The 25,806-nt window shown below is 40.1% G+C and overlaps 1 protein-coding gene and 1 long non-coding RNA gene across 2 annotated transcripts in view; one reads left to right on the top strand and one right to left on the bottom strand.

Annotated features, from left to right (window-relative positions):
* Positions 1-983: 983 nt before the first annotated feature.
* LOC114557853 (uncharacterized) lies at positions 984-2,076 on the bottom strand. Its single transcript, XR_003692851.1, has 3 exons — positions 1,936-2,076; positions 1,656-1,724; positions 984-1,234 (listed from the first exon to the last, which is right to left on the bottom strand). It is a non-coding gene; the product is annotated as an uncharacterized LOC114557853 (long non-coding RNA).
* Positions 2,077-2,182: 106 nt separating this feature from the next.
* The window catches only part of abcc12 (ATP-binding cassette, sub-family C (CFTR/MRP), member 12), a 37,642-nt gene continuing 14,018 nt past the window's right edge, over positions 2,183-25,806 (top strand). The window contains exons 1-15 of the mRNA XM_028576573.1: positions 2,183-2,242; positions 6,095-6,246; positions 6,391-6,537; positions 6,789-6,936; positions 7,373-7,609; positions 8,185-8,358; positions 9,157-9,304; positions 15,653-15,801; positions 16,040-16,147; positions 17,163-17,381; positions 17,830-17,901; positions 18,128-18,252; positions 19,371-19,443; positions 24,424-24,627; positions 25,036-25,170. Of these exons, the coding sequence (XP_028432374.1) occupies positions 2,183-2,242; positions 6,095-6,246; positions 6,391-6,537; positions 6,789-6,936; positions 7,373-7,609; positions 8,185-8,358; positions 9,157-9,304; positions 15,653-15,801; positions 16,040-16,147; positions 17,163-17,381; positions 17,830-17,901; positions 18,128-18,252; positions 19,371-19,443; positions 24,424-24,627; positions 25,036-25,170 (2,151 nt within the window). The remainder of the gene's footprint in view (positions 2,243-6,094; positions 6,247-6,390; positions 6,538-6,788; positions 6,937-7,372; positions 7,610-8,184; positions 8,359-9,156; positions 9,305-15,652; positions 15,802-16,039; positions 16,148-17,162; positions 17,382-17,829; positions 17,902-18,127; positions 18,253-19,370; positions 19,444-24,423; positions 24,628-25,035; positions 25,171-25,806) is intronic.

The raw sequence follows: 25,806 nt of genomic DNA, 5'->3' as shown, positions 1-25,806 counted from the left end.
ACAGACAGAGTAGGTCTAGACCACACTCTATAAATTCCAAAACCCCAACAATTACAGTAATTCCCTCAAGAGCAAGCATTAGCAGTGGCTATTGCGACAGTGGCAAGAAAAAACTCCCTTTTAGGAAGAAACCTCGGCAGACCCAGACTCTTGGTAGGCGGTGTCTGACGGGCCGGTTGGGGGCGTGATGAACAGTGGTGATAACAGTCACATTAGAAGTCACAGTGACTTCGAAGGTTATCGTGGAAGTTCATGTCATAGCAGGGCACATCGTGTCATACTGAGTAGTGCAGTCTCCTATACCGGATCCTGACTACTCTGTGCATAGGAACATCACAGCAGGGCGTTGCGGGATGTAACGTGGCGCTGCAGAGCACGGGTGGGTGCGGCGGGTGCAGCAGGACGCAGCAGGACGCAGCAGGACGCAGCAGGAAGCGGCCGGGAAATGCCGAGAATCGCAGAGCATAGCTCTGCGAAGAAGAAACATAAGGACTCCGGGGAGTAAACTCCCCAGAGCTAGATTAGTAACAAGCAAGCATTTCTTGGACAGGATGCATACAAAAGTAACAAGTAGAGATGAGAGAGCAGCTCAGTGTGTCTTAGGGAGGAACAGCCTCCCCGGCAGTCTAGAATTGTAATAGCATAACTTAAGAGAGGCAGGTTAAAGAGAGGAGCCTGGTCGGTGGGTCCTTGACTCTGCCCTGGGTGACTAGTTGGACTTGGGAGAGATCCAGGGTTTGACTGGGGGAGGGGCCTCTTTTATTGTGTGTTTCATAATGACTGGTATGTGCAGTAGTTGATGGGCTAGATGTGTTGAGGTGTGTCATAACACTATGAGCTATTTGCTGTCCAATCTGCTACACAATAGTGCTCATCTGGTCAGCCAGTCTCACTTCATCAAGGGGAGGGGAAGGGTGTGGGACAGATGTGCTTGTACTTTATTATGCTTGTACTGCTGAGACTCATATTTTCTAGCAAAATTCACAGTCAAATAAAATGAGAATAAAAGGAGTTCCTGAATGCATCCAAAAAAAATGACTGTTTACCAATTAGATTACCCCAACAATCCAATACACGGATGAAAGATATACAGCTCCAACTGATGACGAGAAGACATCCACCCGGTCCAGCGTAGTCATGGACGAGTCACGGCACCAATGTGACCTATGTGAGATGTCTCCTATATCACTCGGAGCCAGTCGAGTTGGTAACAGCCAGTTTATTACGCCTCTGCCTGCATTTACAATGGAAGACAACAGTGTGTGAATGCTCATCTCAAAGGACAACAGCTAGCATGCTCTGTCTTGTTGGAAATCCTCCGTTGCTGTGTGGAATTTCCCATCTCTACAACCTCATTTTCTCTGTACAAAACTTACACTTACTTTAGCAAGGCAATATACATGAATAATAATTGAAATTGAAATAAATAAACAAAATGTAAGGTGTTCTCTTGTATATTAACAAAGAGTCAATATATAAACAAAATCATAATATGGCTTCTTCATACTGGACTGTTACTTTTTTATATTCTTTTCAGTATTTTAACAGTTAATAATTATGTGCTGAACTTTTCCCACAGTATAAAACAACAGTAAATATCTCAGTACAAAACATTTCACCACTAATACAGCAACATACAATATACTGCAACATACCTGCATTTACAATGGAAGACAACAGTGTGTGAATGCTCATCTCAAAGGACAACAGCTAGCATGCTCTGTCTGGAAAGACGGCACATGTAAATGCTAGTTAGCGTGCAGAAAATATTTTTCGAGTGGTTAAACATGAATAAAACGGCTGGTAACTAAATACAATCACTGCCAAATTAACGTCAAACAATTATTATATCTAACCAAACAAACTGGGTCAACTTTTAAGTGCTTTTCAAGTAGTTAACGCTATATTGTCCACAAGCATTCACAGACATGTTACCTTGTTGGAAATCCTACGTTGCTGTGAGGAATTTCCCATAATGCTGTGCTACAACTACTCGAAGCAGGTACGGCTTTTAACAGTAGGTGGCGTAGTTATGCCAATTTAGTAGAATTTAACCTGAACCCATTCAACTATGTTACACTTACTGTATATTGAACTTGAATTCACTCAATCAATTTTTTTTTTTTGGGGGGGGGCATGTCTGGCGACGACGCTAGGTGTGGCTGCGTTCTTATCAACTACGATGTACACTGGCGACGGTGTAGTCAATCCACACGTTAGAGTCACACGACAGTCTCCTTCGGTAGGTTATCCGTGGCACTATCCACTCGCCATAGTCTCTATTTCTCCAGAGAGAGAGACACTAAGCGACGCACAGGTCTGCTTCAGAGCTCCGTGTGTTTGAGTCTGACCTGAGACGGGAAACGTCGCGTAATGAAAGGTTGACCAGTAAACGTGTGGCTGAGGGGGCGCCTTAGGATGATCATGTTTAATAAACACGTTTGATTTCGCTTGTCGTTCTAATTCTATTATTAATGGGAAGTAGACCTAAGGGCGACACAGCGCCCCCAACACATTTGACGCCCTAGGCAGTCGCCTAGGTCGCCAATAGCAATCACCGGCCCTGGTCGTGCAACAGAAAACTCAGATGGACAGAGTCTAGCTAGCTGTCTGGATTTACCCTGCAGAGATCTGAGTTAACCGTAGTCCTAGAGGTAGAGGTTAGAATTACAACACAAAGAAAGTGGAAGGTGACGGACTTCCGGCCGAAACGAGGGACATCAGTCGGAATTTTTTAAAATTAAAAGTGAGTATACCGCTCTGGTCCGGTGTTTTGCTTGATATCAAACCAGTTTGAAAATGTTTACAGTGGCCCAAGCCTACACCAAACAAGAGCCAATCTTGCAGTTTGACCACATTGTTCTCCAAGGAGAGAGGAGGGCATTTACTGTACCTCTGAACAGGCCAACCTTTGATCTCTATAAAAATGACTTGTGTAACACAGAGTAAAATGCTGTTGCTTTAGATCAGTAGTAGCTGCAGTGAGTCTTCCTCGTCCTCCACACAGAGGTATTGTTTCATTTCATTACTTTACATTTACACTGAACTCAGTTTAAATGAGTTTTGATCAGTTTTGTTGTTTATTGTAGTCTTTGTATTTATCAGTTATTTAAATTTAGGTTTTTCTTTTGTCACTTCATTTAAGATCTAGTACCTGAAGTTGTTCAGTTTATTTGAGTTTAGTTTATTTTAGTTAGATTTTTTAATTTACATACATTACCACACACGTTTTTACATCACTTGCCACAAATGATTGATTGTGTACTGTCAAATGGCTGTCAGAGGACTACTATGTATTTTTAAAGGTCTTTCATGCTTTTAACACAAAATGCTGTGCAATGGTTCAACCAGACTGACAATTAAAAGGGTAAAGAGACACTTCTGAGCAACAGTTAAATAAGAATAGAAGAAATCAGCAGTCATTGGTAAAAGAAACTGGAAGCTTGGCATCAAAATGTGTGCAGATTTAAATAGGAACAGGTTCCTGTTCCAGTGTTAATGCCTATAACAAGCTGGAATTAGCAGGTGTGTTGCTTTAGCAAAGCTATCCTTCAAACTATAGAAATAGAAGGTTAGTTTGGGGTTGGCACTATTGGAATAACAGCTGAACATACTGATAAATCACAGTTCAAACCTATTCAATTTAACCGCTGAGTGTACTGCAGAGTGCCCACAGTGAAAGAGCTTTTCCAAAATATTTAGAGCCCAACTGCGCCGTTGTGGTTCAATAATGACCGATGGCCACTTACCCTTTTCTGGTGTGGAAAGGAAATTCAAAATCAAACTTCTAACAGTTTTCTGCACTGTCATGTAACACTGTGCGGACCAATGCTGGGAAAGTTACTCAGGAAGTGTAATACGTTACTTTTTACTTATTACTCCTTAGTAAACTCTAAAGTACTTCATGGTTTCCCCCAGTGTATTGCAAGCCTGCAAATTGCCCTCCACCAGTCCTAAGCCACCGGGGAAAACTATTTGATTGTATTTTTAAGACCCCCCCAAAAAGAAATGCACAACCTATTTAGCCAGCTCCTTTAGAACTCATTTCACCTTATTCAAACAATAAATAACTTTACTGGAGGAGTCAACAATTAGCTGCAAAACATTCTCCCTTTAGCTTTTGTTATGTTACGAAGACTATCGCACACCACATTCACATATTTTGTCGAGTTTCACATAGGCTTACATTATGAGAAGGACACAGATTCCCATCACCATAGTAACTTGCTGTGCCTGCGTGCACACGGCGAGAGAGGAGAGGGACTCTGCTCTGCTCATCATGTTAGATGTCATTGATGTTCCAACCTATATCAAAGCCTTTGTATAATGACAATACTTCCAGCTGTTTAAAGTAGTCTATTACTCTCCCCATCAACCTCCATCCTTTGTTTATCTTTTTGGCTAGTAGCCGACGTGACCTGCCCTGGTATACACGTCATGTCCTCAGAAAGGCTACCTAAAACAAATCACATTTTGGTAATGCAGCGTTACTTGGATTAATAATATAATCACTGTTTTGGAAATTGTAATCCGTTACACTACATGGGATGTCTGAATTAAACTGTTTGTAGCTATGTTAAAATAGTAATTATTGAAGGAAAGAACAACATCATCAATATGACAGCAGTTATGAACAGCTGATCCCAAACATTAGAACAGTAGTGTATGCTACAGGTGCTATATGACATTCAGAATCTGGGCCTGGATTGCCTGCACACGGCTCTCACCTTTATTTCTTGTTTAACTGCTGTCAAGCAGCTGTTACACATTGGGGAATAACAAAAAGTATTTTCAAGAGGTTTTTTGTTATGAAAGTAGCAAACTCCTTTAAGGAAACACTTGTGCAACTAGTGTGTAGGTTGTGTGTGTAACGTTACAGAGAGAGAGAGAGAGAGAGAGAGAGAGAGAGAATCCTCATAATACATTATAACACTTACTGGTGTTACATCAGAAATACTCCATACAGTACATTTTGCATGTAAGGTTGTAAAGAATTGCTTTTTCAGCGCTTTTTGTATTTTACTGTGCAGTAAGGGTTATATGGACTCATCTTTATGAATGTGCATTTCATTTGACTGTAGGAACTTTGACACAGAATGATTGGAGGTGAGAAGCGATAGGAAGGGGATGCCTGTAATTCATTGACACATTGGATTTTCAAATGTTATTTATGAAGCACGAAAGACTGGAATTTTTTGGAATTAAATAAAAGTTATGTTTTGTCATATGTTAATAATAATAATAATAACAGAAGTTAAAGAGAAGCAGTTGTCAATGATGATTATCTCAGGCTCCCTACAAACATGCTTTACCCTCCTGTAAATTTGGATATACAGATATGTAAAAAGGTGTTAAAATAGTAAGTAAATGTAAAAGTAAAAGTATATGAAGGTAAAGTGTCAAGTGATGAGCTCAAGAGTTCAACAGTCTCGGGCCTGCGTGGTGAAGCTGTCCCTGAGTCTGGTGGTGTAGTCCCATTCAGCCAGACAGCAGCAGGGGCCCTGCAGACCCAGTATAAACACAAAATAATGCTGTTTTTATTTCCTCTGTGACATATGCCACTGCTCTGTCAAAGTTTGATCAGTATTCTGCCTCTGGGGTTTTGATTGCACCATGTTATTAGTTACATTTGTGATATTTCACCAAGTCAATTATTTAGACCGCACTTGTAATGCCTTGAGACTTGTCACAACATGTGATACAGTTATAATACATAAACACATCCTAAAACATCCTGAATGCCTACTCCAGCTCTTGTGATTACTGATGACTCTATTGTGATGTGTTATGAAGTTTCAAACACATACATGTAATAATCATGATGTTGTTACACATGTTACATAGTGGAATGTTAAAAAAGTATGTTATAAATTATTCTTCAAGCAATGTTTTTACTTGACCTAGCCCTTGTTGGCGAGTAAAATAGTGAACGTGCATGCTTGCTGCCCTTGGTACAGGACAAAATGATGAAAGGCTACTCTTTGGAGAAGATGGATACTCGAGGAGTCTCTTTTGTAAGTATAGAACAAACAGCAGCTTCCACCAGAACAATCCACCTCTTCACACACTTCTCTTTGTGTTTATGACTCTTAAGAACGAAGATAGTTTCCGACGGAGAACTGGATCTGTGGCCTCCAGTCCAGAACATACTGATTTGGGCAATGGTGAAATAGCCTCCCCTACCCTATTCGGAAAATACCACCAGAGCCTTCAGACCCTCAAACCCTTCCGCTGGTCCTCATCCCAGTCAGTATCGTTGTTGAAATAATTTGTCGGTTTTGATGCAATTGTATATATTATGATAAATAATTTTAAGGTAACATGTCTACAAGCAAATACTCTACTTGGCTGTTTCTACATATTTTTACCAATTGCATTTTCCATGTCTAGGTCCCACCCTTTGGACAATGCAGGATTCCTGTCCTTCTCGACCTTTGCCTGGATGACCCCCATGATGTGGGCCTTGTTCAGGAATAAGCTGGACATGAGCTCTCTCAACCTGTCTACTCTGGATGTAGCCGAAGCCAGCGGAGAAAGGTCTGAAATTCTTCTTGCTGATTCATGGCGGCCCCCACATTTCTCTACTGCCATTTCATGCAATTACAGTACGGATTATGTATAGACATAACAACTGGAAAGCCTAGTTGCTGAAATTCACATCTAGGAAAGGAATCATGACAATGCTAGGAAATGATCAAGAACAGGGAACCTGTGTAGTGTGTTTCATGTTTGTTACTGTTTTACTTTAGTAATAAATTAACAAGGCTGATTGTGTGCGTTGTGCACAGGCTCCACAGACTCTGGGAGGAAGAAGTGGCAAAGGTGGGCCTGGACAAGGCCTCTGTGTTTCGAGTGGTCCTTTGCTTTCAAAGAACAAGGCTGATTCTGTCTGTCGTTGTTGCTGTCCTCGCCATGATGGCATTTTTTCTGGGCCCGGTAATTTTCTTTGAATTTGAATATTAATAGTACCAGTGCTTCCTCTGTTGGCCGGATATAGTGGCCTTTTCTGAAGTTTGGCCTAATATCACATTCATTGTACATGTGTCGAAAGAAGTGTTTAGATCTTTTTTCTTAAGTATCAGTAAAACACTTTAGAAGTACTCCACTACGTGGAAAAGTCCTGCATATGAAAAAAAGCTTTTTTGGTAAAAGTACACAAGTATAATCGGCTAAATGTAGTTAAATATAAAAAAGTATCTCAGTGCTGAGGGGAAGTGGTGCTGGGTTGAGAGTGCTGGGAATTTACAGTTACAGAGCAAGCCAAAAAAATTCAGCTTTAGTCTTTATGGCTGCCGTCACAAAGTTTTTTTGTGACTGATCAAATGAATGGTTGTTTAATGCTTAAAGCGTTAAAACCTCTCTGTCCTCTCAGGCGGTTCTGGTCCATGAGATCCTAAAATATGTTGACGGCCCGGAGAAGTCCACAGTATTCCATGGTGTTGGTGTGTGCTTCGCTTTGTTCACATCAGAGTTCTTCAAAGCCTTCTTCATATCCTTGATGTGGGCGTTGAACCTGCGCACTGCAGTCAGACTGAAGGGTGCCTACTCTACATTGGCCTTTCAGAAAGTCATCTCTCTGCGGATGCACAGCGGCATTTCAATGGGAGAGGTAAATACTGGGTTACAAACATAAGGGTCAATTGCTCTAGGAAAGCAATTGTATACATTGGAATCACTTTGTCCATCATTTGTTATATCATTCTCTATGTAATATATCTTGTGGACAGTAGAAAGTAGTGTAGAATTTTTGTGGACTTTAACAAGTAAACGGAGGTATTTCCAAACAAAGAATGGTAGCAGTTTCACTCAGCAGAAAAGTGTTGAAGGAATATACAGAGTTTTTTTTTATTTGTGCATAAATCATAAAATCATACTACCCAAGCATCATACGTGCACATAATACGTGCACATAATTTGTGTTTCTTTTTTTGCTTATAAACCCTTCTTGAATAATTCATATTGTTATCAAACATTTAATTTGATATTACTGCATTTTTCTTCTTGATTTCTGTCTAGTTGTTAAGGCTGTTTTGTAAAGTCAAACTTCTTTTTTATAAATATCTTGTGGAATTCACCTACTCTGACAGATGGTGCAAGCAACTTTCCTTGGCAATGCAATCTTGGCAAATGTGGTTTACAATCTTTCTCTCTCTTCCTCTCTCTCTCTCCCTCTCTCCTGTCCAGATTATTAGTGTTTTGACCAGCGATGGCCACAAATTATTTGAGGCAGTATTGTTTTCAAGTTTCCTAATTGCCACCCCAGTGCTCTTTATTATGTGTACCATCTATGCCTGCTACATTCTGGGCTACACCGCACTGACTGGAGTCTGCATCTACCTCATCTTCCTCCCTGTACAGGTCTGTACATTACAAACTGCACATATACAGTACAGGCCAAAGTAGCCACCCTTTGCTTTTTTTGATAACTCTGCAAACCCTTGGTGTTCTTCTACTTTGAAGAATCTAAAATATAAGACATGTTTTCAGTTATTTCACACTTTTTTGTTAAGTACATAATTCCATATGTGTTCATTCATAGTTTTGATGCCTTCAGTGAGAATCTACAATGTAAATAGTCATAAAAATAAAAAGGAAACACATTGAATGAGAAGGTGTGTCCAAACTTTTGGCCTGTACTGTGGTTCACAAAGAGACATATTTTCATAAGCAGTGTAAACTAAATCACAATCAGAGCTAAAAGGCAAATATGATGAGCAAGAAATACACTGATTTATATAGACCATGACTTATTTGTAGCGTGTGGACTGGTAGAAAACATCATTACATCATTTTATTATAATGTATTTTTTACCAGGTTATACAATTAAGGTCCCACATAATTTCCAACTAGTCTTTATTCACTGTTGTCCTGACCAATAACAAATTAAAGGTATGTGGTATTTAAAGGCAATGACTATGTCTAATTTTAGACATAAAGGCAACATGGACAATATCATGTGTGGTTCTCAATCCTCTATGTCTCATCTTTTTTTTCTGCTAGTTGGCAAATATTTAAAGCTTTCCATGTTACATGTTATATACACAAATTACCTCAACTAATTTAGCCCCAAGGACAACTCTAAAATAACCATATTTGCTCTTTTGTGGCTTGTTTTCCATTGTCACTAATATTAATACATTTATTTTTGCTTTCAGTTTGGCTTGGCCAAGCTCATTAACATATTCAGATGGAAAAGCATATTGATAACAGACAGCCGTGTTCGTACAGTGAATGAGATTCTCAGCAGCATCAAACTCATCAAGATGTACGCCTGGGAAGATTCCTTTGAGAAGAAGATCGAAGGTATGAAGTTGAGCAGCTGCATGTTAACTTTGCCTTACAGTCAAACACGTTTTTAATCTCTGTCGTATACCACATATCAGGGGGCATCAATTATACTGTCCCATTTGTGAAAACACAAAACCAATCTTGAAAGATGTGTATGCTGCTTTCTATGATTCATTGTCCAAAAGTTGGGATTTCTAAAAGTAAAGTTGAAGGGAAATTGTGTGGACCTTTACAGGGTTCTGGAGATGGTGGAAAATGCCAACACAGGTGGCAAAGTAGTTTAATTAAAACAGTACGTTTTAATTAGTTTTTTATTAGTTTTTGACGGAAAAGCACATGCTGCCAGGCTGTAGGCACCAGGCTGGAGATGAGGCTGCAGCTGCCACATACTTGCCACCATCTTCCTACAGTAGCTACCTCACCCATATAGCATGGTGCGCTATATAGATTCAAAACGCGTGCTCTGTGGGTGTGCAGCAATGTGCTTCTTGAAATGTAATTTTATCTTAGCGGAATCATCTTACCACTTTGTTTAAATTTCAGGAACTCACTGCATTAGAAGTTGCTGCAGCCATCAGCCTCTTATACCTTTGTTTGTTTGTGAGAAAAAAAGCCAAAAATGTATACATTTTTATCACAAGCACCTATATTGATTTTCATAATCATAAGGTATTTTGTTTTGACCATGTATGGTAAATTATAGGCTTGTAGTTGATGGGATATGGGGCTTGTCCATGTGTGCACATTGTGCAGTTGATATAAAAATTTTTCGGGCAGATCATGTGACCAGCACCCGCAATGGTCGTAAGAGACTAGAGCTCTTGCACCCACCTCCGCATTTCATTAAATAACCAGGTCTATTACTTTTTCTTCGACGCCAAATCGTCCTGTCTGTTATCAGGGTGACTCAGTGAAACACTTGCAGGTGCGAAAAAGCAGGTCTCTTTGTCACCTAAACTATCTACTCATACAGAGAGATCTGCTAGCATGGCGGCGACTAATGGAGTGGTGGCTAACATAGCAACTGATGTTACCGCAATCCCTAACATGGAGGACTTAATCGCCCAGGTCTTGGAAAAGCAACAAAGTATGCTTGAATCAGTGATCTACAATGCAGTGAAGAGAGTGTTAGCGGAAATTAATGCCTCACATTGCATCGGGGTAGAACCTGAGATACAGGAAATTACGGTATGTGATCCGAAGCAACCTGACTGCTTCACATTTGCGATCCAGCGGCTTCGGGAGCTTGAAGGGACACAACACAAGCTACATTCTGAAGGCAACTCAGACTCGCTTGTCTGCCCCCCCGCCGAGGGAGCGTGTTCACCTTCACTACAGCCACAGATGCAGGCCTTTTCTGTCCGGAGTCAGATATGAAGGATGACGCGACATCCACACGAGCCATTCTGGCCTGTTGCCAACAACAGAACCAGAAGACAGCAGTGGTTAGTGGACCCAGCTGCTGTGGACTAACGCCAGCTTCCCACTGGCACTTGAAATCAGCTCCGATACGGTTACGAAACGACCGGAAGTCATTCATATCTTATGGAAATTCGCAGATCGCATGGGAATGGGTCTGTGTGGTGCGAAACAAATCGTGTCCGTTGGTCATCCGGATGCGTTCAAAAAATGTAACTCTTGTGACAGGCAACGGACGGTTCCTATCCGACAATTCGAGCAGAAATTAGCGTTGCTGTGGTACAGATAAACTAATTCTTAACTTTTAATAAAATAAATAATGATTTCATTCAATGATTCAACGATATGTTGTCATGTAATTTTTTAATTTTCATGATTTCCTAATGTTAGTAGGGCAGTTAATACAATTGCTCGCATTAGCTAATCAACGCTAACTAGTTAGCGTTAACCAACGTCAGCTAGCCTGAGCTCGATAGCTGACGTTAGCTAACGCTAACTGAATTGACGTTATTTATTCAGACAGCATTCAGAGCAATACTTTTTCTCCATGCAGAAGCCTTTTTGTTTAAATCTCTATCCGACGCTTTCAACGGTGTAGTACGACATCCACTGGGGACGCATTGCGTATTACGGAGCTGACTTGAGTTTGACTTGAGGATGCTGTATGTAAGTTTTGGACCCAAGATTTGAAGGAACATCTAACCAGACTGTAAGAAATGATGAATGCTGGCTACCCAATTTATAGTCTATGTTTTGTGGACTTTTAAGGGACTGTTCGTTATTTATTTAAGTGGCCACCAGAGGAGTTTTGGGACCTTTGGTCAAAATAGACATGACCCTCCCCTCGCCAATAATAATTTTTCTATGACCCTCCAAAATGATTTGGAACTTATCTAGATCTAGAAATAGAAAGCATTTCTAGATCTATACTGGCAAGTTAGCCCATAGCTAGCATGATGCTAGCTATGGGCTAACATGCCAGTCTCACCTGTGAAATCCCCCGATCTTGTAAACGATTTGATTATATATTGGCTAACGCTAACTAGTTAGCGTCAATTAGCTAACGCAAGCAATTGTATTAACTGCCCTACTAACGTTAGGAAATCATGAAAATTAAAAAATTATATGACAACATATATATAATATAAAATATTTTTCTAAATCTACACATACTATTCTAGTCACAAGTAGGGTTGGGTACCGTTTGGATTTTAACGATTCCGATGATAAACCGGTACTTTTAAAACGATTCCAATTCCTAAACGATTCTTAAACCGATTCTTGAAAAGCTGAAAAATGACATAAAAGAAAGGCTTTTTATGGAATTTTTTTTTAAATTGAAAATTATTTAAATTTAACAATATATTAACGTTTAAATATAATAAGTAAACCTAAGTTATCTAACACATAACTACAATAATTTAACAAATAACACTTACCCTATTAAAAAGTAACAACAAAATAAATGTTGTTGAGTTGGTATGCCAACCAGCGTCAAACTTTAGCAGTTCTTTAGCAGAAAAATGACCATATTTGCCTTCTCTGGCGAGATACTACACCTCTCCTGATATGGCATGTCCTGCACAGGAGAAAACTCTCTCAGACGGTGTCCAAGAGGTCTGTACACACCCAGGTATGAGTTTGAAAGGGCAGACAATTTGGGGAGGCTGTCCTGCCTCCCCCACCACGAGGCTACAGTCTCTTGTCCTGAACGATAGACTAGCAGAGCAAGTGTAATAGGTTTACTAGCGATCACGGGCAGTCAGCAAATGGTTAATATGCTTTTACGTCCGTTTTGGTGAGCCCAGAGGGGAAAATATGCCATTTTAATAGTAGCCTACGTTTACGGTAGCTAGCTAACGGTAGACTACAGAGAAAGTGTGATATTTTTACTTCCGTTTCAGAGCGTGTACAAAAAGCCGTCTATCAGCAGGGATTGTAGAGTGCGTGTCCAAGAATAGCGTGGACACGTGCTTCACACCGCGAGCGGGCACGTGCGCCACACGGCAGAAAAGGGAGAAAGAAAAAAGAGTCTGCCGCTGTCCGGAGCAACAGAGGGAAAATATTTCAGTTGGAACCGAAATGAGGAACCGAAATGAGGAACCGAAATGAGGAACCGAAATTCGCGTTCTAATCCGGTCCGAATACTACCGTTTGCGTAGGAACCGGTACCATAGTGGAACCGGGTTTCGGTACCCAACCCTAGTCACAAGTTGAATAGAGCTCAATGATCTGCTAAGAATGAGAGCTAAGTTCATAATACAGAGTGAGGCAAAATTATTATTTTAATGGCTCTAAAACAAGCAAATTGCTTGCTCTGAAATTAAAACAGAATCCAGAGCTATCAACAGCATCCGCACAGACTGAGGTATCTCAACAAATCCTAAGCATATCAGCACCACTTTTCAATCCTTCTACTCAAAGTTATATGAGTCCTCCTGCAACCCAGATCTGACACAGTGCCAGAAGTTCCTAAAATAACTAAACCTGCCTCTTCTTGACCCAGAGGAGGCAGAAGAACTGGGTCAACCTATAGGGGAACTTAAATCAACATTAAAAACAGTTAAAAAAGGGAAAATGCCAGGGTTGGATGGAATTCCATCAGAACTTCTACAGTATTTTGACATATTAAGACCTACCATTTTACAAGCTTTAACTTCAGCCATAGAGAAGGGTACTTTCCACTTTCCACCAACAAACCAACACTGCGCTATTTTCCGTTATGCCAAAGAAGGGCAAAGATATTACAGATTGCTCAAATTTCAGGCCCATCAGCCTCATCGGGACCGATATTAAGCTTTATTCCAAAGTCTTGGCTCTCCGCCTAGAGCGCTTTATTGAGAAGCTAGTCCACCCCGACCAATCAGGTTTTATACCCAAGCGTCATGCTGCAGACAATGTACGCAGACTATTTATTTGTAATAGAAGAAGCCAATAACCTTCCAACAATGGCAGCAGTTTTATCAGTGGACACAGAAAAGGCTTTTGACCGCCTAGAGTGGAACTGCTTCTGGCAAGTAATGAAGAGGCTTGGTTTGGGGGCCAAATTCATTGACATGTAAGTACTTTATATGCGAATCCCACGGCCATAGTCTCAACCAATGGATTGCACGCTCAGCCATTTCCCATCGAGCGGGGCTCGCAACAGGGATGCCCGCTCTCTTGAACCGTTAGCCCAAGGCATAAGGCAAAATAAAATCTGTAATGTCCAGATTAAATCCAACAGCAGCTCAATATCATTATTTGCAGACGATATTTTGTTGTACATTTCTGACCTTGAGGATTCTATTCCAAAAATTCTTAAGATCTTCAACAAATTTGGCTCAATCTCCGGCTATAAAATTAACTGAAATAAATCTAATCTTCTTTTATTGAACAACAGACATGTGGGTTAGGGTTAGGGGGTCTGTGTCTGTCTCCACCGGCTGTTACATGTCACTCAAGAGGATCTAGGTCAAGGGGCGTGGCCACTCTCACCTGCTCTGCTCCAGCCAGCTACAGATCATTCCAGTACTCAACCAACAGTTATCAACGCGGGCACCTCTTCAGCGCCAGTTTGTTGCAACCATTCTCGTGATTCTGCCTCTGGACCCGCTGCTCATCAGCTTTCATCTGCCTCCTCGCTGCCTACTCACCTCGCCGCTCCGCTCTCAACCAGCCATTCCACCCAGTCGTCATCTTCGCTGCCTGGCCACACACCCGCCTTCTGATCTCCGGCTTTGACCCTACCTGGAGCAGCTATCCTGGCCACCTCCCTCCTCCACTATCAAACATCGTTTCGTGTGCCTGTTTCTCAGTTCCAGGTCTGACTGGAGCCTAACAGGAAGAAACTTGATATTTTAATTTGGCAGTATATTTCGAATAATAAACAACCTAGGCTAAAATACTCTACCTTGCAACGTACCACGAACAGTGTGGATGGACCCCTCATCTACAGTCCCATGGAGAGAAAAAGAGCAAAACCTCACTGGAAGTCTAAGACTGCAAGACCTCGCCTTTGCAGGTGTGTGTCCAAAAAAGTGTATGCTAGCCTATGGCCCTATTATCACCAACACATTGACCAACTTTAAACAGGTCGAGGAGCAATTTCGCTACAACAATAAGTGGCATTTGAACACCACAATTTGGCACAACATTCACTTAATGTCTGGTAACAAACCTTTTGTTTGTAACCATTGGAGTGACAGAGGTATTTATACTCTAGACCAGTTATACAATGGGGAAGGTATGTTGAGTTTTGAAGAACTGAGAACTAGCTTTGAGATCCCTAGGAAATCTTTTTTCCTTTATCTTTGATTAAGGTCAGCCCTAAAATGTTATGGAGTACCATGGAGAAACAGTCTCGAGAATCACCCAATCATTAAATGGCTTGTTGATTCTCGGGTGAGAGGATTGGTGTCCAGGATTTATGCTAAACTGATGCAAGTATCCATATGAGAACTCCCAACAGTAAAGAAATATGAGCGAGAGCTGAGCCCGGAGGGGAACGTAATTAATTGGGAGACAGTTTGGGACATGAGACAGAAGAAAATTTGGCTAGCCGGCTCAACCGCGACTACGAAAATGATAGACCTAATGACCTCAGCATCACAAGAAATAGAGGAGAGTGACTAGGCAAGGTGGGATTTCTGTTTGTTTATTTGTTTTGGTTTCCTCGAGACCGCAGAGGATGGGGGGTGGGAGAGGGCTCTTGTTCTTCAATTTGTGTTTATCTGTTCTGTATATTCAGTGATAAAAAAAACAATAACAAATTGATCTTAAAAATAATAATTCCTATTCTAAATACAATCTAATACTTGAGCAAATAACTTAGCCCCAGTTGCTACAATGAAGGTGTGCTCAGTGGATAACTGTGGGCTGAAATGTGATTGCACTGGAAGATCAGCTAATTTGCAACAAAACATTTTTACCAAATATATGTATGCGATGTTGTCTCTCTTACAGGCTTAAGGAAAAATGAGAAGAAGGAACTGCAGAGGACTAATTACGTCCAGAATGCCAATAACAGCATCACCAGCATTGTCCCCGCCCTTGCCTGTATTACCACCTTCATTGTACACACTATGTTGGGCTTAAAGCTCGACACGTCTGATGTGAGTGCCACAGTAGTACAGCACATACTGTAAAACAAACGTTGCCGGTCTGAGGCATAAAAGCAATGTGTTAAGATGATAATCTTTCAGTTTTGTCACCACTGATTCATGATGACTAAACCGGAACAGGCTACAAACAAGTGCTGGCCACTAGAGCAAGTTGATCCATTTAAAACAAATGTACAACCAGTACATCGGTGTTGTATAGTGTTTGAGCATTATTTTTTATTATTGACAGGCCTTTACCACCATCGCTGTCTTCAACGCTATGAGGTTCTCCCTAGCTCTACTGCCCCTAATTGTGAAGTCCTTGGCTGATGCTGCTGTATCACTAGCAAGACTCAAGGTAAACTTTTCTCTTTGTGTCCCGCTCAGCAGTTACGGTAACGGTTGTTAGTACTATGTCAATTTATTTATATAGCATGTTTGACGTTTACTAGTAGTAGTATTCACTACTACTCTGCTCTTATATAATGTTATTTCAATTAGGAGAGACTCATTAGAGGGAACCATTACTTATTAACACGTGCACAGATAAAAATTATGAAAAATAGATCCCTAGAGAGAAGCCATGAGTAGAATTAGATACCCCTCATGGAAGATGGATGAGAAGAGGGCTCGGTCCTAAGTGCAGGAAATGATGAACGGGAGGGGAAAGGGTTGGAGGGGGGTTGTGACATATGCAGTGAATGACAGCTGACTGCAACAGAGAGAAGAACATGTTTAAATATCAACAGCATTAATATGATTGGCTGAAAGAGATAGTGGCTAAATCTGATTGGTTTAACTAAAAATGTAAACACCCCTAATTAGCTGGTAGAGGAACCACGAGATGAGGGAGAGAGTTTGTGAATGAGTGACTTACATAAGATAGTCTTCCTGGTTGAATGTATGCTAAGCTTCATTTTGCTGTGAGGTCATCCAGCAATACAAACTATGAGGTTGTAATAGAATGATATGTAAATATGGCTTCCCTTGTCCAAAGCTCATCATCTGCCAAACCACAAGATGGAGTTGTATAGAGTTTTTATCTATAATTAACAGATTGTATTGAGTTTTAACATGTAATGCCAACCTGCGGTGCAAACTTGGCTTCAATGCTTCTGTGGTCATTATCTTAGTTTTACACTTGCCTTCAAAAGTGACTACTAACTGTTTCTTTTCTAAAACCAGATGAAAATTATTTTTATGTCATTGTATTTCCATTTCTGTGTGTGTGTGTGTGTGTGTGTGTGTGTGTGTGTGTAAAAATTATAATGCCAGCATTCATTGTATTTATCACTGTTGCGGATCTCATCTGCAATTAACATTGTCATTTTAAATACCTTAAATCTTTTGAATGAAATGTGTGGCTGTTTCAGAAAATATTGGTGATCCAGAATCCAGAGAGCTACCTGATCCAGAGAAAAGACAGTGACTCAGCCATAGTGATGAAAAATGCTACATTTTCCTGGAGCCAGCCAGAGTCCCCACCTAGCACAGCCAATGGGGTGAAGGGACACAAAGTGGAGGAGTTGTCCCAAAATGGGAAGACTGAAACCTTGTCAACCCTGAGAAACATCTCCTTCACACTGCCTAAGGTGGGCTTTACCACTGATTCATATAAATAAGGTGAAAGAGATTAGGTTAAAGATAAACCCATATGCTTTGCATTGGTGTAATTTACATGTCCCCACTACTTTATTAAATACAAATTTGTTAAAAATGTTCTAAAAAATAGAACACTGAAGCATGGCTATGTGCAAAAAGTTTTGAACATGAGCAGAAATCTTGCTGAAACACATCTGAGCTATTCAAGTCCAGGGGTTTATAAATGAATTAAAAAGCATTAATTTATCATTGATGTGAACGGGTGCATTTAAAGACGTTACACAAGAGGAGGGACGAGTAAATCATGTGTGTTGACTCTGCTGAGATAACATTCATATCTGAAAGCAATGCAGAATGCCTGAGAGCCTAACTGCATTATATTTCATAATAGTTTTATATTTTCAACTCTGAGTTGATTCTGTGTGTTATCTCCTGTAGGGCAACCTGCTTGGTGTCTGTGGGAACGTGGGGAGTGGAAAGACATCACTGATTTCCAGCATTTTGGAACAGGTTGGCTCCTCCTTTTGTCTTTTTGTCTTTAATTCACTTTTACAACACTACAAGACATTTTTATTGGCTGTTCATTTTCAACATTTTATTGTCTGCCACTCTGTTACTCATCTGTTACGTAAAAGGATGCTTCTTATTTACATTGTGTTACCTCGAAACCTGATGTAACTGATGCTATGTAACACACAGCATTTCTCATGGTTGTCTGCTTGTTTTCATATCTTAGATGCATCTCCTGCGGGGCTCCCTCACAGCTGATGGGACGTTTGCCTACGTTTCCCAGCAGGCTTGGATATTCCATGGAACTGTTCGAGAAAACATCCTGATGGGGGAACCCTTTGACCAGTCCAAGTATATAATCACTTAATCCACATACATTGTTAATTATAAGTACTGCAGACCTTTGAATGTGGAAACAATAGGAGGTATTATGAACTAAGGGGATGCTATTTGTGATGGTAATACGTTACCACTGTTTCTCATTACTGCAGTGACACAGACCACTAAAACCAGGTCAAATAGACCGTTTTTGAGGTTATCTCACAAATGTTTAACTGGGATAAAGTTCCTCTTATCTCTGTTAGTTTGCATCCGGTAGTCAAACAAGAACAGAGGTCATCTCTGTAATCTGACAGGATGATCGTTTGGAAATCACCGCTGCCAGACTTGGCAAGAAGCGAGACTGCTGACCTGTGCCCGGAGTCACGTCGTTCAGTTGACATTTATGACTGTGGTTATGTCTATATTTATCATTTTAATGTATGAGGTAAATACTGTAGGAACTATCAACATACACTAGACCCTGAAACTACATACATAGAAATGCTGAATTTCTGAGCCCTGTATTTTCTTATCTACTCTGTTGCATGAGCATTGTCTCTGGTCCTGCAGAAATAGCCGAATGTATCTCTCACATCACTTTTCATAAACTGCCAGGGACGGTATGTCTGACAAATTTCAAATATTGTTAATGTGCCTATTGTAATTAGGCAGTAAAGTAATTTAACTAGTGCTTAAAATAAAGAGTTGGTTTCAAAAGAATAAAAGTATGTTAAAGCAATAGTGAATGCTGCCTATACATTTATGTACATGTTAATATTTAATATAGATTCATAAGTAAAGACACTGCATACAAAAGTTTCTGAAGACAGAATCATGTTTTTCAAATCTTTATGATGTATTTTAGACAAAATCTTTTTTCAAATTGCTACATCCCGTGTTTTACTATTAAGTAAACAAAACTAAATAAACAAACAAAGAAGAAGAAACAAGGCACATGAATAAATGACTTTTGTATGACTAGTTTTACTTTGAAAACAAATCATCTTGTTGACCCAAATCAGCTTCATCAGTTTTCGTTGTCCCATAGATTTTGAAATAGCTTTCATTTAATGTTTAAATATGTCTTCAAAATGGCTCTGTTGAACACACTATAAGTGTCTTTCCTCTGACTTTGTCTTCCTCCACAGATACAGCAGAGTTGTGGATGTCTGTAGCCTCAGAGCTGACCTGGACATCCTCCCATATGGTGATCAAACTGAGGTAGGAGCTCTCTGCTGAACTCTCACTTCTCCAAACTAATTGTTTTTTCATACTTTGCAGTGGTTTCTTACGAGCGTAGTGGCACTGTTAACACTTACACCCTCCGATGTGTGATTAAAAAAAAAAAGATAAAGACCACCAAACTCTGTTAGTACAGAATGTGTCTGTAGTTGTGAAGTTAGTATTTTTCAGCAGCCATTTGATCATGTCCTAAACATGAATAGGACATCGTCAGAGATATTTGCACCTTGCTCGCCAAGCCAGTTAGCGCTAGTGACCATACACAACATTTCACAAAACAACATTTAAGAAAATACATGAACATAAAAAAAACACAACATTTCACAAAAAGACAAAACACAACAGCATTTGGTGAGAGAGCACAGTGGAGCACAGGACTTGCTCAGGGACGGACTGGGGCTAAAAAACAGCCCTGGTCTTTCTCCCAAATAGGCCCATCATCTGGCCATCCACCCCTAGCCATGCGCGACCAGAGGTGTCAAAAGTATTCACATTCATTACTCAAGTAGAAGTACAGATACTAGGGTTTGAAAAGACTTTTGTAGAAGTTGAAGTATCAACTCAAGCTTTTTACTTAAGTAAAAGTGTAAAAGTACTGGTTTCAAAACTACTTAAAGTATAAAAGTAAAAGTAATGTAAGGCAGAGATCTTCAACCAGGGGTCCTCAGAGTCATTGCAGGGGGGCCTCCAAATTATTGTACATTTTTGAGTCTTTAAAAAAATAAAAATAAAATGCCTTAACATAATTCCAACATATTATTAGCAAATATAAATTCCCACTGATTATATGCTTACTGGCCTATAGGTAAGGTAGTCACTAAGATATCAGCCCACAGATACAGTTAATCCTAGATTTACTATGCCACATACAGTATGTCACATACAGTATGTAACATTAAAATATGATTTGTAAAATCATGCCAACAATTAATATTTTAATAGCTTATGAAAAAAGGTATGTAAGAAGGCTTTAGGTTACCCTAACAGTTATTGTAGGCCCAGTTTAATATGCAACATAATTTCATACAATATGTTGGGGGTCCCTGCTACATCTCACTTTAAGTTAAGGGGTCCTTGGCTTAAAAAACGTTCATGACCCCTGATGTAAGGGGGGGAAATGCCATTAAGGACAACAGCTTAACTCTAAAACGCGGGGACAAAATCATATGACTATAATAATGTTACAGTATATTAAAATCATACTTGCAAACTCAGAAGGGCTGAAAAAGGTGACACGTAGGCTACATCTTTTCTGTGTTTTTCAGACAACGGCAGCTACAGTCTGGTGTCAGACTCCTCTCCAGTGAAATATAGACACACTTTTACACCGTTTAGCGCTCAGCATTTTATCATGTTTACTCCATCTTCTAGCTAACGCTAGGCTAACCTGCTTCCAACTGTAGTGTTGACTAGCGTCCCGTGCAGCGATGTTCAGTTCCCTCTAATGTCCGTTTTCGGAGCATCGCGCAGGCACCTAAGGCACCGAAATCCGCGTTGCTATTCGGTCCGGTAGATAACGGTCGTTAAGGCACTGGTGGCGTATTAGCACCGGGTCTGTGCAGGTGTTATGGATCGCGTACAAACCAATAGGGTGTCGGAATAGCTATGTTTATACTTCTCATCCAACCACAATCAAATTCACTCTCTCCGGATGGAGCGATTTGGATAGTTTTTTTTGTGTGTGTTTTTTTGAACGATGACTGACGAGCTGGAATGAAAACAAGCCGAACTTAAATATGAGTAACGAGGCTATTTTTAAAATGTAAGGAGTAGAAAGTACAGATAATTGCTTGAAAATGTAAGGAGTAGAAGTAAAAAGTATGCTGTAAAATAATTACTCCAGTAAAGTATAGATACCCAAAATTTCTACTTAAGTAAGGTAACGAAGTATTTGTACTTCGTTACTTGACACCTCTGTGCGCGACAGACACTAGCCAGGATGTCCTGATACTATGCCACAATACTGTAGCCTATCAGACAAGGTATTCACAGCAAGTAACATCTCAAAACCAAAGATGATTGGGGGGTTGTGTTTATTAATGAAAGCCTCGTCCTTCAAATAAAAACAAAAAATGTACAATGCCGTTACATCTGCATTGAAAATAAAATACAAATAATGAAATGTCACTGGCTACAGAAACCCCAAATTACACAAACTTGTAATTATAAAACAGTAGGGCCTACAGAGCAGGGTTTCCTGCAGAAGATTTGTTAGTTAAGGTGGTAGGGTTGGCATCTGACCGGGGGGGGTCACTATGTATTACATTTCAATAATAATTTATAATTAATAAATAACCAGCTTTTCAAAAATGTGCAATTTTAAGCATCATTCAGTGCTGTAACAGAGCATGGCTCCCATTATCCTCCGTGACACGCTCTCTTCCACTTCGCCTGACAACTCTTCTCCAAAACAAACAGCTCAGTCCATTTATTCCCTCATTCTAAGCAGATAGTATGCGTGAAATAAAAACAGGACACGTCATTTCACTGTGTGTAGTGTTACCTACGCTAACTAACCCTTTGTAGTGATTTAAAAAAAAAACGACAAGAGCTGTACGTGTCTCAAAGACCGGGCAACAGCTGGGACGGTGAGAATCCACGCGGCGCGAGAGGTGATGATAGTTGCAGTCACTTCGTCATGTCTTCACTTGGTTGAAACGAGAGAAGAAAGCCTCACTGATGTGAAGAACAGGACAGAGATACATATGCTCTCTGCCTGCCATATGCCAACGCTCCGGTAAGTCCATCACCCTGGCTCTGCCCGGTCACGCCCCAGCTGCCCCCGCACATTTGTTGACTAACTCCGACGCGCACGCGGCGGTGAAATGGTGATTTATCCTTTTAAATGTGAATAAACGACAGTTACACTCACCCGCAGCAAATGCTCTTTCCGTTGTGATTGGTGGTATCTTGACAACTCGCCGTTTCCTTGTTTTCCTGTGACTGTGTTGATGCGACTTGTACATTACAGCCACTCAAACAGGACCGAGGAACACGGCGGATATTTGAATTTTTCTTTTGAAGACTTAGTTAAGGCGGCAGGCGCGTGTTGTTAAGGCAGGCCGCCTAAACTGGAAAGTGCTGCGGGAAACCCTGGTACAGAGTATTTCTGACTACACTTTCAGAGATAAAGTAGGCTACTTGCTGTACCTGAACATGGCGATTAGATATATTGTAGGCCTATACCAAAACTACACTGAAAGTGTTAGTTACTACTATAACTATTCAAATATAAATGTATATAACATGTGTTGCTTTGTGTTAAAGAATTTGCATTGAATAACCTATGTAATATTTGGTCAATGTCATATTACACTTTTGATTCATATTAAGGCTGTGAAATGATGAAAATGACTAGGCCCTATCAATGTTGTCTGTGAATCTTTCACAAACAACCACAACCACCAGGTCTTTGCCAGTTCCACAATAGTAAACGTAAATTTAGGAAAAATTGCACTCTGATGTTTAACTTTGTTAAACTTTTGGTTACATTTGGTGAATTATTTCGCCCCCTTCCCTGTTTGTTAGCATGTTTAGAATGGTACCAATGCATGCCTGATGTTTTCCCGTTTAATTTAATACCATAGTCTTCATCCTAGCAGCAAAAGTGAGCTCACTACAACCTCTCATATACAACGGAGTGAAATCGTGGTTAACCCGCGATTAATTTCTAACGCGTTTAATGTTTCAAATTAACCTAACAGAAATTATTAAACACGTTATGTTTGACAGCACTAAATGGCACGATCATTTTCATAATCATGATGCACACCCATGTTGATAGCTGACTTTGCAGTTCGCTAAGATTTTTGTTTCCTGCTCCTGGCATTTACCAGTATTGCTGATGTGAAATTAACTCACGTCTAATAATGTAGGCCTATTCTTCTTTAGTTTTATTTTTACAAGTAGCATATAAGTGATTGTTCTCCCTGCTGATGGCTGTTAATATCGCGTTATTAGACTTTTTTTGTTGTGCCGACGGCCGTCAGTTGGACGGCCGTTCTGGACTTTTCCAGAACGCACAGATTGTCAGTCCGGCCCTGGACTTGCTGCAAAACCAGTGGGGAAAAAAAGAATAACGTAGAGAAAACCACAAAAGCAACTTCTACTTCCATTTGTTATACACTCCAAACTGCAATATAAAATATAATTATAATACTTTTATATTACCACACTTTGTATCTTGCAACTGCTGCACAGCAATTTCCTATAAATTTAAGTTTTATTTATCTTATAATCCCGACCTGTGAGAAGAAGCAATGTGCAGCAAGGCATCCAGTCCACCAGAAATCTAAAAGAGGAAGAAGAAGAAGAAGAAGAAGAACCAGAAGAAGAAGAACCAGAAAAGGAAGTACCTCTGTTTTGTCGCAGACTGACATCCAATCAGTGACGAGGAATCATTTGTCTAATACGTACCTACTTTTTCCGGTTTGAGTCTCACCAAATGCTGTTGTGTTTTCTCTTTTGTGTTATGTGAAATCTTTTCCTCTGCCAATGATTTGACTTTACTCCTCCTGCCACTCTTCCATGAAAGTGAAAATACAACTAAATGTTCAGGGAGACTATCATGTACTGTGCAAAGTGCAGAATGTTTACAAAAAAAGTAGTATTGCATAACCAAAATCGTATTGATCACATCTGAGTCATAACTTTATTACAAGTTGAATACCAGGCCTATTTATTTAGGCAGTTTGAATTTGGCTTGATCCAATTTGCAACTCAATTTGGGATTAAGTCCAAGTCTGACTGGTGTTTCTGAGTTTATTTGAAGCTGGGAGTACTTCACCGTTGTCTTCACTGTCAGTTTCTTTATGCACTTATGCCATCTTTTTTTGCAAAGTGTGTTTCTATCTTGATTTATTCTACACTGTTGTAAATGAGTAAACAGTGATTTTGTGATGTACCAGAGCCTGTTGCCAGTGTTCTTAGTAGCTTTCTGCTGTGCTGTTGTGTTGGTAGATTGGAGAGCGAGGGCTGAACCTGTCAGGGGGGCAGAAGCAGAGGATCAGCCTGGCCAGAGCAGTCTACTCCAATAAGGACATCTTCCTTTTTGATGATCCACTATCTGCTGTCGATGCCCATGTGGGGAAACACATTTTTGAAGAATGCATTAAGAAGGAGCTCCAGGGAAAATCTGTCATACTGATTACACACCAGCTCCAGGTGGGAAAATGGACATATTCATCATTTCATTCTTTAGCAGATAATAAATCCTAAATAGCCTATTATTAAGCATGACATTTCTCATTCAAATGTGCACACTTGTTTATACTTAGAGTACATTCTGTCTAAGTTTTAACATTAACAGATTTAAAAATAATTTCACATTAGAAGATCTATAGCATGCTATTGTGGTAAACCTCAAAGTAAAAGTAAATCACACACCAGGAAGTGGTGTCTGTTTGCTACCAGTAGTATTTCCTTCATCATGAATTGTGAGCAGTATTGTAAAGCAAATGCCGTGAATGTACAGTATATTTCCACGTGCTGTTTAGACTGTGTTGGTGAGCCCTCCGGCCACGGTGCTGGGATGGTTTTGTTGACATGGTTGTCCTCGCTTGTGTTTGCCAGTATCTGGAGTACTGTGATGACATTTTAGTTCTGGAGGATGGCGAGGTGCTGGAGGCTGGGAACCACCGGGCCCTGATGAAAACCAACAGACGCTACGCTCAGCTCATCAGCAACTACCAGATGGAACAGTCCCAAGTAAAAAAGCTGCAGTACAAAACTCAGATGTACTGTTAGCTCGGCTATTATGTGTCTTTCCTTATTGTTTTACCTGTTTCCCCAGTTATTTATTGTTTTACTAGCTCAAACTGCTATATGTAAGCTGTAAGTCAGATATTGAGATGTCAGAGGTTTATAGAAGATAAGAACTTCTTAATGGGCTCAAGATAACGGTTCCTCTACTTTAAGGTCAAAGTGAGTTATTTTGAACTTGTCCAGACGTAAAAGCAGTCACGTGCACACAGACATCAAAGGTGGCTTGAGCACATATTTTCTGTGGTGCATTTTCTTTCTTCTTTTAAACAAATTAATATATATTTCCTGTTTTCGCACAGCTTTCCTGTCAAAGAAATATATTAATTGAATAAAACAATCTCCACATTGATATGCAAATTAGTCATTAACTATTTAAAATTTGCTAATTACACACATACATATGACAAGGCACTGCAGGTGAATAGGATAAACAAAATATCAGCGCAGAACTTCCCCAGTTAATGACTTGCATCAAGAGTCTTTTCCCCTGAAATGTTATGTTGAAATATGCAGAATAGCTTGTTGGGTTAATTTAAAAGAAATCTATATATGCAAACAGGCAGAGGGGAGTTGGCCTAA

The sequence above is a fragment of the Perca flavescens genome, chromosome 1 (genome assembly GCF_004354835.1).
Source record: "Perca flavescens isolate YP-PL-M2 chromosome 1, PFLA_1.0, whole genome shotgun sequence".
Classification (NCBI taxonomy): domain Eukaryota; kingdom Metazoa; phylum Chordata; class Actinopteri; order Perciformes; family Percidae; genus Perca; species Perca flavescens.
Note: the sequence above shows the minus strand (reverse complement) of the source record. Positions and strands in the feature narration are given on the sequence as shown.